Source organism: Microtus pennsylvanicus, chromosome 7, assembly GCF_037038515.1.
Source record: "Microtus pennsylvanicus isolate mMicPen1 chromosome 7, mMicPen1.hap1, whole genome shotgun sequence".
Taxonomy (NCBI): Eukaryota; Metazoa; Chordata; class Mammalia; order Rodentia; family Cricetidae; genus Microtus; species Microtus pennsylvanicus.
Genome location: NC_134585.1, coordinates 25,439,266 through 25,458,159, shown reverse-complemented (window position 1 = coordinate 25,458,159; position 18,894 = coordinate 25,439,266). Strand labels below are relative to the sequence as shown.

General features: G+C 38.0%; 2 protein-coding genes across 2 annotated transcripts; both read left to right on the top strand.

Moving 5' to 3' along the window:
- The first annotated feature begins 528 nt into the window (after positions 1 to 528).
- LOC142853976 (zinc finger protein 120-like) lies at positions 529 to 4,748 on the top strand. The gene is made up of 5 exons (XM_075979129.1): positions 529 to 603; positions 2,555 to 2,681; positions 2,882 to 2,942; positions 3,907 to 4,133; positions 4,654 to 4,748. Exons 1-5 carry the CDS (start codon positions 529 to 531, stop codon positions 4,746 to 4,748), a joined length of 585 nt encoding a protein of 194 aa, XP_075835244.1.
- A 3,991-nt stretch (positions 4,749 to 8,739) lies between these two features.
- On the top strand, positions 8,740 to 18,391 carry LOC142854539 (uncharacterized). The gene is made up of 4 exons (XM_075980253.1): positions 8,740 to 8,908; positions 12,873 to 12,999; positions 13,201 to 13,261; positions 13,970 to 18,391. The coding sequence occupies exons 1-4, from the start codon at positions 8,834 to 8,836 to the stop codon at positions 15,705 to 15,707; spliced, it is 2,001 nt and encodes a 666-aa protein (XP_075836368.1). The 5' UTR covers positions 8,740 to 8,833; the 3' UTR covers positions 15,708 to 18,391.
- Positions 18,392 to 18,894: the final 503 nt, after the last annotated feature.

Genomic DNA, 18,894 nt, shown 5'->3' with positions numbered 1-18,894 from the left:
TTTTTTCGAGACAGAGTTTCTCTGTAACTAGCTTTGGAGTCTGTCCTGGATCTAGCTCTTGTAGACCAGGATGGCCTCGAACTCACAGAGTTGCAACTGCCTCAGCCTCCCGGTTGCTGGCATTAAAGGCCTGCACCACTACCTTTTTTTTTTTTTACAATCTCGAAATACCATGTGTTTGTTTTGTGCAGCATTGCTTGATTAGCCTCCTTCCGAATTTCTATACTTCCTGTTAAAACAGAAACCACTGGTTTACATTAACAAGAGACTTGTGGAATTTGCCACAAATCTCTAGGAACTCTGGGATAGGGTTGTGCTTAGAAAGGAAGCTCCGCCTGAGAAACATTGTGCTCCTCTCCTTGTGCTCAATATGTTTGTCACTCATGCAACAATAGCCAATCGGAGCCTTGTTCAGACCTGCCACTCATATGGGTGGGTTTTTCCGGTTTCCTGGCTAGTGTGCTCTCCTGTGGAAGTCAGACGTTGGTCCATATTTTTGCTGCACTGTGGGCTCCATGTGCAGAGAGTATGGCTGAGCTCTGCAGCCAGGCCTTGGTGAGATATGGGCAGCTAGCCTCGGAGAAGGAAAAGAGGCAGGCTGTGGTGAGTGACATGACACTGTCCGCAGACAGGGTGGAGCAGCTGAACCCATGGGTTGAGTCCTCCCTTGTTTGGGTGGGAGCTAGTGGGCACTTGCTGAGTTGGGCGTGTTTCTTCTTGGTTCTCCATGGTTTCTATGTGATCCTTGTAATTCCCTGCGCTAAAACAGCAGTCTCTGAATAATTTAACTCTGTTGTCTGCATCCACAGAAAGCACTGGGAGTGGGATCGTGTTTAGAAAAGCCCTTCTTGTAGAAATGTTGGTGCCTGTAGTGCTTGTATTGTACTATGGAATGAAGATTTGCCAAAGTAAGAGGAGCCTGGTCTCTCTAGTATCTTCCAGAATTTCTTCACTTGTAAAATTGAACATTTAAGTTCATGATGCATCTGGATTTGATGTGTGAGGCTTGTAAATGTTATCTACTGTGAAGAGTAGTTTTGCACTGCTCAACCAAGAGAGAAGATTAGAATTGTTGTAATAGAATTGATCGTGTATAAGGAGCTACCAAATCTTAAAGAGACACTAAGTCACCAGGTGGTGTTGGGGCATGTCTTTAATCCCAGCACTCTGGAGGCAGAGGCAAGGGGATTTTTGTGAGTTCAAGGCCAGCCTGATTTACAAGAGCTAGTTCCAAGACAGGCTCCAATGCTACAAAGAAACCCTGTGTTGAAATCCACAAAAAAAATGAAATACAGTAGTTGGGCTTTGGTGTAGAACACCTTTAATCTCAGCACTGGGGAGGCAGAGGCATGCAGATCTCTGTGCATCTGAGGCCAGCCTGGTCTACAAGTGCTAGTTTCAGGACAGGCTCCAAAACTCCAGGGAAACCGTGTCTCACAAAATCAAAGACAAGAGAGAGAGCCATTAAGTCACCTGAAATAGAATTTATCTAAGGGATTACTGCCTCCCAAATATCCCAAAGATAAGTAGTATGAAAACCATGCTTGTGCCGGGCGATGGTGGCCCATGCCTTTAATCCCAGCACTCGGGAGGCAGAGGTAGGTGGATCTCTGTGAGTTCGAGACCAGCCTGGTCTACAAGAGCTAGATCCAGGAGAGGCTGCAAAGCTAGTTACAGAGAAACTCAAAAGTCCTATACAAGGCTTCACCTATATCCATCAGAAAACACATATTTATTATACATCATACAAGGATAGCAGACTTACACTTTCATCTTGTAGAGACAATCAGCACTTGGTTGTTATAGAAGGCAGTTGGATGATGAAACAGAGAAAGGACATTTCAAGGTGTTTAACACCATTGAAGAGAAGGCTCACCTCAGAATAGGATGCCTAGAAAGGCATCCTCAATGCCTTCAGTAAATGGTAGAAAAAGAGAAAGAGATCCTTCGTCCAAGGAAACAACTTTATTCTTAATCTGCTGCGACTCTGTTCCAAGCATGGCATGGGCCATTACAATGTAGACTCAACATTTGGGTGAACTTTTGATGTTCTATTGGTCCAGTATACAAAAAAGATGCAACGTTACAGGTCATGAATTCTTAGTATGTGATTTCACTTCAGTTCTGTTACAGGCATCTGTGTTTGACAAAAATACATATTTAGACCTTGTCTGCCTTCAAAATTGATATAACAATCTAACACATAGAAAGAAAGATAGACCTGCTTCTGCCTTCTAAGTGTTGGTATTAAATGCATGAGTCAGTACCTGTTATAGCCTATTATATTTTGTTTTGAGTAATAGGTCAAACAGTTTCTCTGATGTTTACTGTGGACTGTATTTCCTTGGCACGATGAATCTTATTTAAAGGTTGAAGAAATGACAGGGGTGAACTTCCTAATCAATTTCATTCTGTAGTGATGTAGTGATGGCAAAATAAAGTTCCTCTTATGAAATAAATACGAGAAGCACCAGAATTAGAAGATCATACTCTATGCATTTACAATGTTGATGGTATCACACCTTTTGTTTTCCACATGTATGGGACATATTAGAATGCAGTGACCTATGATGATGTCCATGTTAAATTCACCCCGGAAGAGTGGGCTTTGCTGGACCCTTCCGAGAAGAATCTCTACAAGGATGTGATGCTGGAGACCTTCATGAACCTCACCGCTATTGGTAAGATGGTGAAATTTACTCACGTTTTAACAAAAGGGGGCAAGTGTTTCCTGGTTATTGAGGGTCTTCTGTAATGTGGATTGAGAGAGGAAGAGTACGGTCAATAAATCATTCATGGTGCTAAGGTTCATTGAAGATAATAACTTAAAGTTTGCACAATTTCCAATCACATATCACATATTTTCTGATATTATTTTTAGGATGCACTTGGGAGGATCAAAATATTGAAAAGCATTCTCAAAGTTCTAGAGGACATGGAAGGTAACTTGAATAAGCAAAATTATTTAAGTGTGTGTCTGAGAAAAGCTAAATGTGCCCTGGATTATTAAAAGAAATGCAGCAATATAAAAAAAACAAGCTTAAAGTGTATTGATGGTTATTAAATTCTCAAAAAGCCATACATCTCAATGTCCGTTAGGAAAGTACTGTTTGCTAGGTGAGTACTAGGCGTTGTAGCCACCTCTGTGTGTCATGAGTCATTTCGCAAATGTAGTATGACTCGCACTCTTGTATATAAGTTTTTTGATTCTCTGACTTTTGCCAGTTCTCTTTACATTTGTGAAAAACCTCATACAAATATAAGATGTTTCAAAAGTAAACTATGTAATAAAGGCTCTTACCATCAAAGGCATCTTCAAAGATGCACACCAACTTTAATAAAGGGAATACATGACATTACATGACATGATAAAAGCTTAAGTTCTGATTTCTCTTCAAACATAGACCATGTCTTAGAAGCTAAGAGCACTGATGTCCTGAGTTCAAATCACAGCAATTACATGGTGTCCCACAACCATTGCTATTGAGATCTGATGCCCACATCTGGGGTGGAGGTGTACAGGCAAGAGGAACGTTCTAAAAGTAATTTATACAGATATAAGGATTTAAAGTGTCATGAATATTTTAATGCTCTTATATGTGCAAAGACACCTTCTGAATATATTAATGAGTTAAACTCTTTCTATAACAGTCACTTTGAAAGATATGAAAGAAGTTTTATAGAAGAGAAAGCGTGTGAACGTATTCAACATGATGAAGCCATTGCATGTGCGACTCGACTACAAATACATAAAAGAACGCATGCTGGAGAGAATCCCTATGGATGTAATCAGTGTGGTAAAGCTTTTACACGTCCCAGTTGTCTTCAAAGACATTACAAAACACATACTGGAGAGAAACCCTTTGAATGCAATCAGTGCGGTAAGGCTTTTACACGTTCCAGTAGTCTTCAACAACATAAAAGAATACATACTGGAGAGAAACCCTATGAATGTAATCAGTGTGGTAAAGCTTTTACATATAACAGTCATCTTCGAAGTCATAACAGAACACATACTAAAGAAAAACCCTATGAATGTAATCAGTGTGGTAAAGCTTTTACACGTTCCACTAGTCTTCGACAACATAAAAGAATACACACTGGAGAGAAACCCTATGAATGCAATCAGTGTGGTAAAGCTTTTACATTTCACAGGTATCTTCAAAGTCATAACAGAACACATACTAAAGAAAAACACTATGAATGTAATCAGTGTGGTAAAGCACATCATAGTAGTCTTCAAGAACATAAAAGAATACATACTGGAGAAAAAACCCTATGAATGCAAACAGTGTGGTAAAGTTTTTACATGTCACAGTAGTCTTCAAGAACATAAAAGAATACATACTGGAAAGAAACCCTATGAGTGTAATCAGAGTGGTAAAGCCTTTACACGTCACAGCCATCTGCAAAGTCATAACAGAACACATACTGGAGAGAAACCATATAATGTAGTCAGTGTGATAAACCTTTTCATATCACAGTGATCTTTGGAAGCATATAAGAAATCATACTGGAGAGAAACCCTATGAATGTAGTCAGTGTGGTAAAGCCTTTTCATATCACTATAGTCTTCAGGAGCATAAAAGAACACATACTGGAGAGAAACCCTATTAATGTAATCAGTGTGGTAAAACCTTTTACTTGTAACAGGAATCTTCAAAGTCAGAACACATACTAGAGAGAAACCCTGTGAACGCAATCAGTGTAGTAATGCCTTGCAAGTTGCAATAATCTTCAAACCATAAAAGAATACATACTTGAGGAGTACGTATGAATATGTTCAATGTGATAAAACATTTGTATGTATCAGAAGTCTTTAAACTCATGAGAAAATATACTGTAGAACCCCAATAATTCTTGTCAGCGTAGTAATTTTTTCTATTTCATGGTAGTTTTTCTATAAGAATAAACTTTTAGTGTATAATCAGTGAGTTAAAGCCTGTTCTCATTACAGTACTATTTGAGGACATGCAAAACTAATATCAAAGGGAATCTAAATATAAAAGATTTGGCATCATCTTTGGCCCATATTCTTTATTAAGTTACACATTGCTGTTGTATCTGGTAAAAATATTGTATCAAAATCAGCAATCTGTCTAAGCATCTTTGTGTTCTTTATTTTCTTTGTACCTGCAAACTCATATGAAGGAAAGCCCTAAATATTTTTTTAAAAAAATGATGTAACAATTTTAGATTTCCAAATGCTCTTCCATTATATTAATTATCTAATCCAGCTGTAAGCTTTTATGGATGTGTATTTTTGCCTTTTCTGTACATGTGATATAACATGGTTTGATCTAATTAATGTTAAAATACTTTATACTAGAGAATCTAGAAACTAAATACACTAAGTAAATGAAGAAGTTAATAAAGAAACAATAAATATATCATGTGCTTATTCAAAGCCAGATATTCTTTGGTTGATATATAATGAAGAAAGATACTCAGCAATTAACTCTATATCTCACAATATAGCTTGATGTGCCATAGATTTGCATACCCTATTTAGTGTTCCATTTTCAAATTCATATACCCATTACTTTTCCATTTGTCACTTCATGTTTTTAATTATTTTCATTTCTCTATATATTTTTCTCTGCTCTCTTCTCTTTCTGTACCCTCATTTTCTACCCTCTCGCATGATAGGCATATTCACAATTTACTGGTGATTTTTTTTAATGTTTTCTTTATTATATTTTACATTACAGAGTTTTGCCTGCATGTACATCTGCAGGCCAGAAGAGGGCATCAGATTTCATTAGAGATGGTTGTGAGGCACCATATGGTTGCTGGGAATTGTACTCAGGACCTTTGGAAGAGCAGTCAGTGCTCTTAACCTCTGAGCCATCTCTCCAGCCTGAGATCTTGATATTTTCTATTTTCCAAGTATATTAGATCCATGTATGTCTCTCTTGTGGCCTTGTTTGTTGTCTGTGTTCTCTTGCATTGTAAATTGCAGGGTGGTTTAACTTTGCTCTATGTCTAAAAGCCACTCATGAGTGAGTACATATTATATTTGTCTTTCTGGCCCTGGGGTACCTCACTCAACATGATATTTCCTAGATCCATCCATTTACCTACAAATTTCAAGATATCATTGTTTTTTCTGCTGAATAGAACTCAACTGTAAATGTACCTCATTTTCCTTCTCCATTCTTTGGCTGACAGGCATTTAGTTTGTTTTCTAGGATCTGGCTATGAAAAATAATGCTGCTATGAACTCAAATCCTTGTGGTATAATTGAGCATCCCTTAGGTATATGCCCCAAAATGGAATTGCTAGATCTTGAAGTAGGTTGTTTCCTAATTTTTTGAGAAATCAACATTCCTTGTTAGTACGCTGTCCCTTTAGGAGACAAGCTCCACCCATTTCCAGTCTCTTTCTTCTCACTGGGGCAAGCTTACCTTGAACACCTTTGTTTCTGCCTGCATTTCTTCTGAAGAGGCAAATCTGGGCCTCTCTCCTTTCTCTTCCTCTTTTCTCCTAACTCTCTGTCACCCTCTCTCCTCTCTGTCTCTTACACTGTCTATGTTTCTCTTCCTTTTTCTGTCCTACCCTCCAGTTTTTTCTTCCTAAATAACACTTATACCTTCTTCTGAGTTCATGCTTATTGAGGCAAAGTATGATGTCTCACATCTGGGAAATATCGTTGTGTGGAGGCGAAAGTATTACTGTGGTGGGTTGTCTAAATACCTCATGTAGATTCACGTCTAATGTTTGTGGAGTGCAATCCTTTGGGTTGTGACCAATTCATTGGTTCAGTCTTTGTTTAAGCATTCCCCCTGAGAGCTGAAGATCATGCAGATGGCCAAAATTCATTTTCCTTTCTATGTTCTCAAGACAAATTGAGCAGCTAGTCCACATGGGCCACTTGGGTTAAAGGGGAAACTCAGACTCTTCTATCCCATCTTTTCACAGTTGTCCATCAATGTTAGGATGAGTCAAAGGCGCAGCTATATGTACAGTGGGTTTGTTTGACACCAACACAAAATCTTATTCCACATTGACTCTCCTTGCTGTAGATTGAAAACTATTTCAATTCATTGCGTGGGGTCTCTACTTCCTCCTTGAATAAGACAAGTGACTAACGCCCGTCATCCCCGGCCTCTTGATCCTTATTGAACCTCAAGGAAAAAGGGATAAATATTTTTTGTGTTAGTCACACTAAGCATAATAGAATATCCTCCGAGAATGACTTTTAAACACCCAAAATATCTGTTTTCACCATTTTGTTACCATTAATTACTGTTTAATATTTCAAAAGCCAGAGGTAACACAATAAATTTTCATTTGGCCTGCAAAAGCCTGTCCTGGAAATACTTGCTATCTGAATGTGTGAGTCTTAATAGAATGTATGGTCTCTAAATATCATCCTTTATGTACCTTAATCCAGTGACTTACACTTTCATTTCTTTCCAGTAATAGGAATGTACCACTTGGTGTACGGCCATACCACCCTGAACGCGCCCGATCTCGTCTGATCGCGGAAGCTAAGCAGGGTCGGGCCTGGTTAGTACTTGGATGGGAGGAATGTACCACCTGCTGATCTTCAAATAATGGTTAGCATCAGTTAAGTACCAGAATGCTGAATAGAAACTGTGTATGACATAATGCAATGAATTCATATTTCCTAAGCACAATGTGCTCAAGTAAACCTTAGAGCAAACACATACAGTACAGAGCATTGCTGCTCTAACTATCCTTTTGGATTTCTATGGGAGTATGCAGGGATAGCAAGCACCAGCATATGATTACCAAAAACTCATTAACTGGATGTGTCCAGCATCCAGTACAACACAGCTAAGAAATCCCTTTTAAAACTAGCATTCTGCAGCTTACTATAGGAAGATCTTTACTCAGAATGTCTGTCTATCCTCTCAGTCGATATGCATTCCATTCACTGTTTTTACCATGGAAAAATGCCCATTGAGAGTAGATACAAAATATGAATAATTTACACACAAGCATCCTGATCGTATTCAGGCCTGCTTGGCATACTACTAGCCTTTGGGATGTTTTAGAGGCAGCCCTCCCTCAGGTGAATCCTATCTTGTGCAATTTAATATTTTCTAAGGGTTGGTAACCCCTTTATACCAGCAGTTCTGCTCTTATACATTACAGATCAGCATAGGAGTTCCACCCAGATTGTGAGACGCAGTACTCAACCTCCACAAATATCTCCAAATTAATTTTATACCTAAATGTCAAATGAAAATGAATTATTTCTAGATGACACTTGAGCAACAAGGCTTCTCCAAAAACAGCAACCTGCATGGGCCTCATGATGTTTCTCTGAGACCCTGCTATATCGAGGGAAAATAGATCTCCTTTGAAACCAAGAATATGCTTGGAAGCTCTAGTAATGTCCTGCACCATGGCCTTTAGTGAAGAAGGGTTTGCTTCAGGTCCTGAAAACGCAACATATTACAGGGAATGCCACTCTAGACTTGATTTTATTATAATCTCGAGTTACCATGTGTTTGATCAGTGCAGCATTGCTTGAATAGCCTCCTTCTGAATTTGAATACTTCCTTTGAGTACAGAAACCACAGGTTAACATTAACAAGAGACTTGTGGAATTTGGCTCAAATCTTCCAGGAACTCTGAGATAGGGGTGTGCTTAGAAAGGAAGCTCCACCTAAGAATCATTGTGCTGTGTTCCTTCAGCTCACTAAGAATGTCACTCCGGCAAAAATAGCCAATCAGAGCCTTCCGTCGACCTGCCACTCGGAAGGGAGGGTTTTTCCGGTTTCCGGGATGCCGTGCTCTCTTGTGCAATTCCGAAGTTCGGCCAAATTCTGCTGCACTGTGGAATCCTTGTGCAGAGAGCATGTCTGAGCTCTGCAGCCAGGCCATGGTGAGATATGGGCAGCTGTCCTCGGAGAAGAAAAAGTGGCAGGCCATGGTGAGTAATGCGCCACTGTCCCCAGACTGGTGGAGCAGCTGGCTGAAATACCGGAACCCATGTGCTGGGTCCTTCCTTGTTTGGGTGGGAGCTAGTGGGCACTCGCTGAGTTTGGCATGTTTCTGCTTGGTTCTCCATGGTATCTATGTGATCGTTGTAATTCCCTGCGTTAAAAGAGCAGTCTCTGAATAATTTAACTCTGTGGTCTGCATCCCCGGAGAGCACTGGGACTTGGATCGTGTTTAGAAAAGCGCTTCTTGTTGAGTTTACTGTGAAATGTTGGTGCCTGTAGTGTTTGTATTGTACTATGGAACGAAGATTTGCCAAAGAGAAGCCAGGTCTCTCTAGTCTCTTCCAGAATTTCTGCACTAGTAAAATTGAACATTTAGCTTCATGATCCATCAGGATTTGATTGTTGTGATTGTTTGGAGTTTGTAAATGACACCCCCTGTATAGAGTAGCTTTCTATTGTTAAACAATTACAGAAGATTAGAATTGTGGGTGACAGAATTGATCATATATCAGGATCTACCAAATCTTAAAGAGGCATTAAGTCACATAAAGTAGAATTTAGCTAAGGGAGTACTGCCTCCAAAATACACTAAAGATAAGTAGAATGAGAACCACGCCTGTTAGAGATTATTAAGATAAAACGTAAATATCCCCTATAGAGTTTTTATCTAGCAACCTATGGAGGCAGAGGCAGAGACCCACATCGAAGCTGTGGACTTAGCACCCAAAGTCCATTTGAAGAGTGAAAAGATGAGAATATGAACAACAAGGTCAAGACCATGATGGGTTCACCCACTAAAACATCTTGCATGAGCTGATGGGAGCTCACCAACTCCAGAGGAACAGGGAGGGAGGAGACATAGGACGAAACTAGTCCCTCTGAATGTGGTTGACAGTTGCTAGGGCAGACTGAGGAGCCACTGGCAGTGGCCCCAGGACTTATCTCTACTTATGTATTGGATTTGGGGGGTCCTATTGTCTTGGGATGTATACCTTGCACAGCCAATATTCAGTAGCGAAGGCCTTGGAACTTTCCACTAGGCAATATGCCTTAGCCTCTCTGAGGATTAGATGGGGGTTGGGTGGGCGGGTGCATAGAGGGAATGGGAGGAGTGGAGCGAATAGTAACTTGGATCAGTTATTTTTAAATCTAATAAATTTGAAAATTAAAAACTGTAAGATTGTTCACCAGCATTAATCAGCCATTAATCGACATTCCCATAAGAAAAGAAAAAAATTCATCCCTTCTCCATACCAAAGATCAGGCTTCAAGTACGCTGTCAACGGGCCATTATATGGTTACAATCATCAAGTTCCAATGTGCCGTAAAATATATTAATTTTTGAACCACTTCATGTTAAACCTATTTGAAAAGCAGTTATGTGTTAAGGTCTTCAGTGTTCACTAAGATAGATTTGAACCCTGTTGTAGACCCACAGGGCATTGTCCTTGCTATCCCCCTGACTAACCATCCTAAATTTTGGGATTACACCATTGCCACACCACAGAGTTCTCAAATTACCAGTTGAAGTCACATCATGGGCTGTCCATTGCAGAAACAAAAAAAAAAAAAAAAAAAAAAAGAGGATTTGCATGTAGAGTGTGACTCCCCCTTCAGACCAGAAGAGGAAGGGCAGTGTCCTGTGTACAGGGCACTGAAGAACAGACTAGGCAATACCTAGATCACAGAGCTCTAGATCATAGAGAAGGTCATGATGGGGCATGGCAAGTGACTGTCTGTGTAATTTCCCAGCATGTATTAAATTCTTCCATGTGAATAATGACAGATATTATTGATGGGCTTATATTATTGGGATAGTACCTTTAACCACTGAGTATTAGATTCCAAGTAGCTGATTCTCCCATGCAGATGTGTGCAATCCTGGGTGACACAGTTAAGTCTGCTGAGAGGTTTGAGACACAGGCCATTGGCTGTCACTCTTTGTCAGCTTACAGCAACTCAGCAACTAAAATTTTACATGGGACAAAGTCATACAGTCACACAGACAATGTTATGGGCTTTTTTTCAATAAGGAAATTTCCTCCTCTTTTTCAAATTTAGTTTACCTAAGTGCTCTTACAATACTTTTTAACTTTTTAACAAGTCCATTGTGGCAGAATTATTTAAATTTCATTTTAATCTATTACTGCTCTAAACTATATTGTTTCTATTTTACAACCTTTCCCAGTCACTATGAATTTTATTATAAAATATCATATATACTCACACCTAATTGGCTTTTAAATACAAAGAAGAAAAAACATTTTTGAATAAATACCTAAAAGAGGTATTACTGCTCAATCGTGCCACATAGACATGTGCTCACTATATCATAGCAATATTGTTTGATTGTTATAGACAGAACCTGGAACGATGTCCCTCAGCTGAAGAATGGATGAGGAAAATGTGGTATATTTACACAATGGAGTACTACACAGCAGAAAAAAATAATGACGTCTTTAATTTGGCACAAAAATGGATAGAACTAGAAAACATGATTATGAGTGAGGTAGCCCTACCCAGAGAGACAATTATGACATGAACTCACTCATAAGTGTTTTTTAAACATAAAATAAAGAAAACCAGACCACAAATCACAGCCTCAGAGAACCTAGACAACAATGAGGACCCTAAGAGACATGTACATAGATGTAATCTACATGAGTAGTAGAAAAAGAAAAGATCTCCTGAATAAATTGGGATCTTGGGAAACTTGGGAGACTGTTGAAGGGGAGGTTAGAGGCAGGAAGTGGAACAGAGAAAACTGTAGGGCTCAATAAAAATCAATTATAAAAACAACCTACAATCCCAGAAAACCTAGACAACAAGAAGGAGCCTAAGAGAGACACACATGGATCTTATCGACATAACAATTAGAAAAGAAAAGATCTCCTGCAAAAGTTGGTAGCTTGGGGACCATGGGAGTTTGAGAAGGGGAGAAAATTATATAGCTTGATTAAAAAAATAAAATAAAACAAAATGCTCACACGCAATAGAATGTTATCTTATTTTTATTAAGAACAAATTTATGTATTTATACATTTATATCATTTTAGTGTACTGGTTCTTAACATATAGGTCATAAACTTAGAGGCTCAAAAAAACTTTACAAGGCTTCACCTATGTCCATCAGAAAACAAATTGTTTATTATACACCCTATAACTATAGCAGACTTACACTTCTGTTTTGTAGAGACAATCAGCACTTGGTTGTTACAGAAGGCAGTTGTATGATGAAACAGAGAAAGGACATTTCAAGGTGTTTAGCACCATTGAAGAGAAGGCTCAACCTCAGAATAGGATGCCTAGGAAGGCATCCTCGATACCTTGAATTTATGTTACGAATAGAGAAAGAGATCCTTTGTCCAAGGAAACAACTTCATTCTGAATCTGCTGCAACTCTGTTCCAAGCATGGCATGGGCCATTACAATGTAGACTCAACATTTGGGTGAACATTTGATGTCTATTGGTCCAGTATACAAAAAAGATGCAACGTTACAGATCATGGATTCTTAGTATGTTATTTCACTTCAGTTCTATTACAGGCATCTGTGTTTGACAAAAATACATATTTAGACCTTGTCTGCATTCAAAATATCAATCTAACACATAGAAAGAAAGATAGACCTGCTTCTGCCTTCTAAGCGCTGGTATTAAAGGCATGAGTCAATGCCTATTATATTTTATTTTTAGCAATAGGTCAAACAGTTTCTCTGATGTTTACTGCGGACAGCATTTCTTTTGCAAGATGAATCTTGTTTAAAGGTTGAAGAAATGACAGGGGTGAACTTCCTATTCAGTTTCATTCTGTAGTGATGTGGCGATGGCAAAATAAATTTCTTCTCATGAAATAAATACGAGAAGCACCAGAATTAGAAGATCATACTCTATGCATTTACAATGTTGATGGTATCACACCTTTTGTTTTCCACATGTATGGGATATATAAGAATGCAGTGACCTATGATGATGTGCATGTGAACTTCACCCCGGAAGAGTGGGCTTTGCTGGACCTTTCCCAGAAGAATCTCTACAAGGATGTGATGCTGGAGACCTTCATGAACCTCACCGCTATTGGTAAGATGGTGAAATTTACTCACGTTTTAACATAAGGGGACAAGTGTTTCCTGGTTATTGAGGGTCTTCTGTAATGTGGATTGAGAAAGAGAAAGAGTATGGTCAATAAATATTCATGGTGCTTAGGTTCATTGAAGATAATAACTTAAAGTTTGCACAATTTCCAATCACATATCACATATTTTCTGATATTATTTTTAGGATGCGCTTGGGAAGATCAAAATATTGAAGAGCATTCTCAAAGTTCTAAAGGACATGGAAGGTAACGTGAATAAACAAGATTATTTAAGTGTGTGTCTGAGAAAAGCTAAATGTGCCCTGGATTATAAAAAGAAATGCAGCAATATAAAAAAACAAGCTTAAAGTGTATTGATGGTTATTAAATTCTCAAACAGCCATACACCTCAATGTCCGTTAGGAAAGTACTGTTTGCTAGGTGAGGACTAGGTGTTGTAGCCACCTCTGTGTGTCATGAGTCACTTCGCAAATGTAGTATGACTCGCACTCTTGTATATAAGTTTTTTGATTCTCTGACTTTTGCCAGTTCTCTTTACATTTGTGAAAAACCTCATACAAATATAAGATGTTCCAAAAGTAAACTATGTAATAACGGCTCTTACCATCAAAGGCATCTTCAAAGATGCACACCAACTTTAATAAAGGGAAAACATGACATTACATGACATGATAAAAGCTTAAGTTCTGATTTCTCTTCAAACATAGACCATGTCTTAGAAGCTAAGAGCACTGATGTCCTGAGTTCAACTCACAGAAATCACGTGGTGTCCCACAACCATTGCTATTGAGATCTGATGCCCTCATCTGGGGTGGAGGTGTACAGGCAAGAGGAACGTTCTAAAAGTAATTTATACAGATATAAGGATTTAAAGTGTCATGAATATTTTAATGCTCTTATATGTGCAAAGACACCTTCTGAATATATTAATGAGTTAAACTCTTTCTATAACAGTCACTTTGAAAGATATGAAAGAAGTTTTATAGAAGAGAAAGCGTGTGAACGTATTCAACATGATGAAGCCATTGCATGTGCGACTCGACTACAAATGCATAAAAGAACGCATACTGGAGAGAATCCCTATGGATGTAATCAGTGTGGTAAAGCTTTTACATATAACTGTCTTCTTCAAAGTCAAAACAGAAAACATACTAAAGAAAAACACTATGAATGTAATCAGTGTGGTAAAGCTTTCACACGTCCCAGTGGTCTTCGACAACATAAAAGAATACATACTGGAGAGAAACCCTATGAATGTAGTCATTGTGGTAAAGCTTTTACACGTCCCAATAGTCTTCAAGAACATAAAAGAATACATACTGGAGAGAAACCCTATGAATGTAATCAGTGTGGTAAAGCTTTTACACATCACAGTTATCTTAAAAATCATAACAGAGCACATAGTGGAGAAAAACCCTTCGAATGTAATCAGTGTGGTAAAGCCTTTTTGTATCACAGTGGTCTTCAGAGGCATATAAGAAATCATACTGGAGAGAAACCCTATGAATGTAGTCAATGTGGTAAAGCTTTTACATTTCCCAGTACTCTTCAAGAACATAAAAGAACACATACTGGAGAGAAACCCTTTGAATGTAGTCAGTGTGGTAAAGCCTTTTTGTATTACAGTGGTCTTCATAGGCATATAAAGAAAACACATAGTTCAGAGAAACCCTATGAATGTAATCAGTGTGGTAAAGCTTTTACATTTCCCAGTAGTCTTCAAGAACATAAAAGAACACATACTGGAGAGAAACCCTATGAATGCAATCAGTGCGGTAAAGCTTTTACACGATGCAGTAGTCTTCAACAACATAAAAGAATACACACTGGAGAGAAACCCTATGAATGTAATCAGTGTCATAAAGCTTTTACATATAACTATCTACTTCAAAGTCATAACAGAAAACATACTAAAGAAAAACCCTATGAATGTAGTCAGTGTGGTAAAGCTTTTACACAGCCCAGTGGTCTTCAAGAACATAAAAGAATACATACTGGAGAGAAACCCTATGAATGTAATCAGTGTGGTAAAGCTTTTACACATCACAGTTATCTTAAAAATCACAACAGAACACATTGTGGAGAAAAACCCTTTGAGTGTAGTCAGTGTGGTAAAGCCTTTTTGTATTACAGTGGTCTTCATAGGCATATAAAGAAAACACATAGTTCAGAGAAACCCTATGAATGTAGTCAGTGTGGTAAAGCTTTTACATTTCACAGTAGTCTTCAAGAACATAAAAGAACACATACTGGAGAGAAACCCTATGAATGCAATCAGTGCGGTAAAGCTTTTACACGATGCAGTAGTCTTCAACATCATAAAATAATACACACTGGAGAGAAACCCTATGAATGTAATCAGTGTGGTAAAGCTTTTACATATAACTGTCTTCTTCAAAGTCATAACAGAAAACATACTAAAGAAAAACCCTATGAATGTAGTCAGTGTGGTAAAGCTTTTACACATCCCAGTGGTCTTCAAAAACATAAAAGAATACATACTGGAGAGAAACCTTATGAATGTAATCAGTGTGGTAAAGCTTTTACACATCACAGTTATCTTAAAAATCATAACAGAACACATTGTGGAGAAAAACCCTTTGAATGTAGTCAGTGTGGTAAAGCCTTTTTGTATTACAGTGGTCTTCAGAGGCATATAAAGAAAACACATAGTTCAGAGAAACCCTTTTAATGTATCAGTGTCGTAAAGCTTTTACATGTCACAGGAATCTTCAAAGTCATAACAGACCACATACTGCAGAGAAACCCTTTGAATGCAGTCACTGTAATGATGCCTTTTTAAGTTGCAATAATCTTTAGAATCATAAAGGAATATATACTTGAGGAATACGTATGAGTATGATCAATGGTTAAACATTTGTATGTATCAGAAGTCTTTGAAGTCATGAGAAAATATACTGTAGAACCTCGATAAGTCTTGTCAGTGAAGTAATTTTTTTCTATTTCATGGTAGTTTTTCTATAAGAATAAACTTTTAGTATATAATCAGTGAGTTAAAGCCTGTTCTCATTACAGTACTATTTGAGGACATGCAAAACCAATATCAAAGGGAATCTAAATATAAAAGATTTGGCAACATATTCGGCCTACATTCATTGTTAAGTTACACATTGCTATTGTATCTGGTAAAAATATTCTATCAAAATCAGCAATCTGTCTAAGCCTTTTTATGTTTTTTTGTTTGTACATGCAAACTCATATGAAGGAAAGCCCTACAGATTTTTTTTAAAAAATGATGTAACCATTTTAGATTTCCAAATGCTCTTCCATTATATTAATTATCTAATCCAGCTGTAAGCTTTTATGGATGTGTATTTTTGCCTTTTCTGTACATGTGATATAACATGCTTTGATCTAATTAATGTTAAAATACTTTATACTAGAGAATCTATTAACTAAATACACTAAGTAAATAAGGAAGTTAATAAAGAAACAATAAATATATCATGTGCATATTCAAAGCCAGATATTCTTTGGTTGATATATAATGAAGTAAGATACTCAGCAATTAACTCTATATCTCACAACATAGCTTGATGTGCTATAGATTTGCATACCCTATTTAGTGTTCCATTTTCAAATTCATATCCCCATTACTTTTCCATTTGTCACTTCATGTTTTTAATTATTTTCATTTGTCTATATATTTTTCTCTGCTCTCTTCCCTTTCTATACCCTCATTTTCTACCCTCTCGCATGATAGGCATATTCACAATTTACTGGTGATTTTTTTTTTAATGTTTTCTTTATTTTACATTACTGAGTTTTGCCTGCATGAACACCTGTAGGGCAGAAGAGGGCATCAGATCTCATTAGAGATGGTTGTGAGGCACCATGTGGTTGCTGGATATTGAACTCAGGACCTTTGGAAGAGCAGTCAGTGCTCTTAACCTCTGAGCCATCTCTCCAGCCTGAGATCTTGATATTTTCTATTTTCCAAGTATATTAGATCCATGTATGTCTCTCTTGTGGCCTTGTTTGTTGTCTGTGTTCTCTTGCATTGTAAATTGCAGGGTGGTTTAACTTTGCTCTATGTCTAAAAGCCACTCATGAGTGAGTACATATTATATTTGTCTTTCTGGCCCTGGGGTACCTCACTCAACATGATATTTCCTAGATCCATCCATTTACCCACAAATTTCAAGACATCATTGTTTTTTCTGCTGAATAGAACTCAACTGTAAATGTACCTCATTTTCCTTCTCCATTCTTTGGCTGACAGGCATTTAGCTATTTTTTCTAGGATCTGGCTATGAAAAATAATGCTGCTATGAACACACATCCTTGTGGTATAATTGAGCATCCCTTAGGTATATGCCCCAAAATGGAATTGCTAGATCTTGAAGTAGGTTGTTTCCTAATTTTTTGAGAAATCAACATTCCTTGTCAGTACCCTGTCCCTTTAGGAGACAAGCTCCACCCATTTCCAGTCTCTTTCTTCTCACTGGGGCAAGCTTACCTTGGACACCTTTGTCTCTGCCTGCATTTCTTCTGAAGAGGCAAATCTGGGCCTCTCTCCTTTCTCTTCCTCTTTTCTCCTAACTCTCTGTCACCCTCTCTCCTCTCTGTCTCTTACACTGTCTATGTTTCTCTTCCTTTTTCTGTCCTACCCTCCCAGTTTTTTCTTCCTAAATAACACTTATACCTTCTTCTGAGTTCATGCTTATTGAGGCAAAGTATGATGTCTCACATCTGGGAAATATCGTTGTGTGGAGGCAAAAGTATTACTGTGGTGGGTTGTCTAAATACCTCATGTAGATTCACGTCTAATGTTTGTGGAGTGCAATCCTTTGGGTTGTGACCAATTCATTGGTTCAGTCTTTGTTTAAGCATTCATCCTGAGAGCTGAAGATCATGCAGATGGCCAAAATTCATTTTCCTTTCTATGTTCTCAAGACAAATTGAGCAGCTAGTCCACATGGGCCACTTGGGTTAAAGGGGAAACTCAGACTCTTCTATCCCATCTTTTCACAGTTGTCCATCAATGTTAGGATGAGTCAAAGGCGCAGCTATATGTACAGTGGGTTTGTTTGACACCAACACAAAATCTTTTTCCACATTGACTCTCCTTGCTGTAGATTGAAAACTATTTCAATTCATTGCGTGGGGTCTCTACTTCCTCCTTGAATAAGACAAGTGACTAACGCCCGTCATCCCCGGCCTCTTGATCCTTATTGAACCTCAAGGAAAAAGGGATAAATATTTTTTGTGTTAGTCACACTAAGCATAATAGAATATCCTCCGAGAATGATTTTGAAACACCCAAAATATCTGTTTTCACCATTTTGTTACCATTAACTACTGTTTAATATTTCAAAAGCCAGAGGTAACACAATAAATTTTCATTTGGCCTGCAAAAGCCTGTCCTGGAAATACTTGCTATCTGAATGTGTGAATCTTAATAGAATGTATGGTCTCTAAATATCATCCTTGATGTACCTTAATCCAGTGACTTCCACTTACATAACTTTCCAGTAATAGGAATGTACGACTTGTTGGTCTTCAAATAATGGTTAGCAACAGTTAAGTACCAGAATGCTGAATAGAAACTGTGTATGACATAATGCAATGAATTCATATTTCCTAAGCACAATGTGCTCAAGTAAACCTTAGAGCAAACACATACAGTACAGAGCATTGCTGCTCTAACTATCCTTTTGGATTTCTATGGGAGTATGCAGGGATAGCAAGCACCAGCATATGATTACCAAAAACTCATTAACTGGATGTGTCCAGCATCCAGTACAACACAGCTAAGAAATCCCTTTTAAAACTAGGATTCTGCAGCTTACTATAGGAAGATCTTTACTCAGAGGGTCTGTCTATCCTCTCAGTCGATATGCATTCCATTCGCTGTT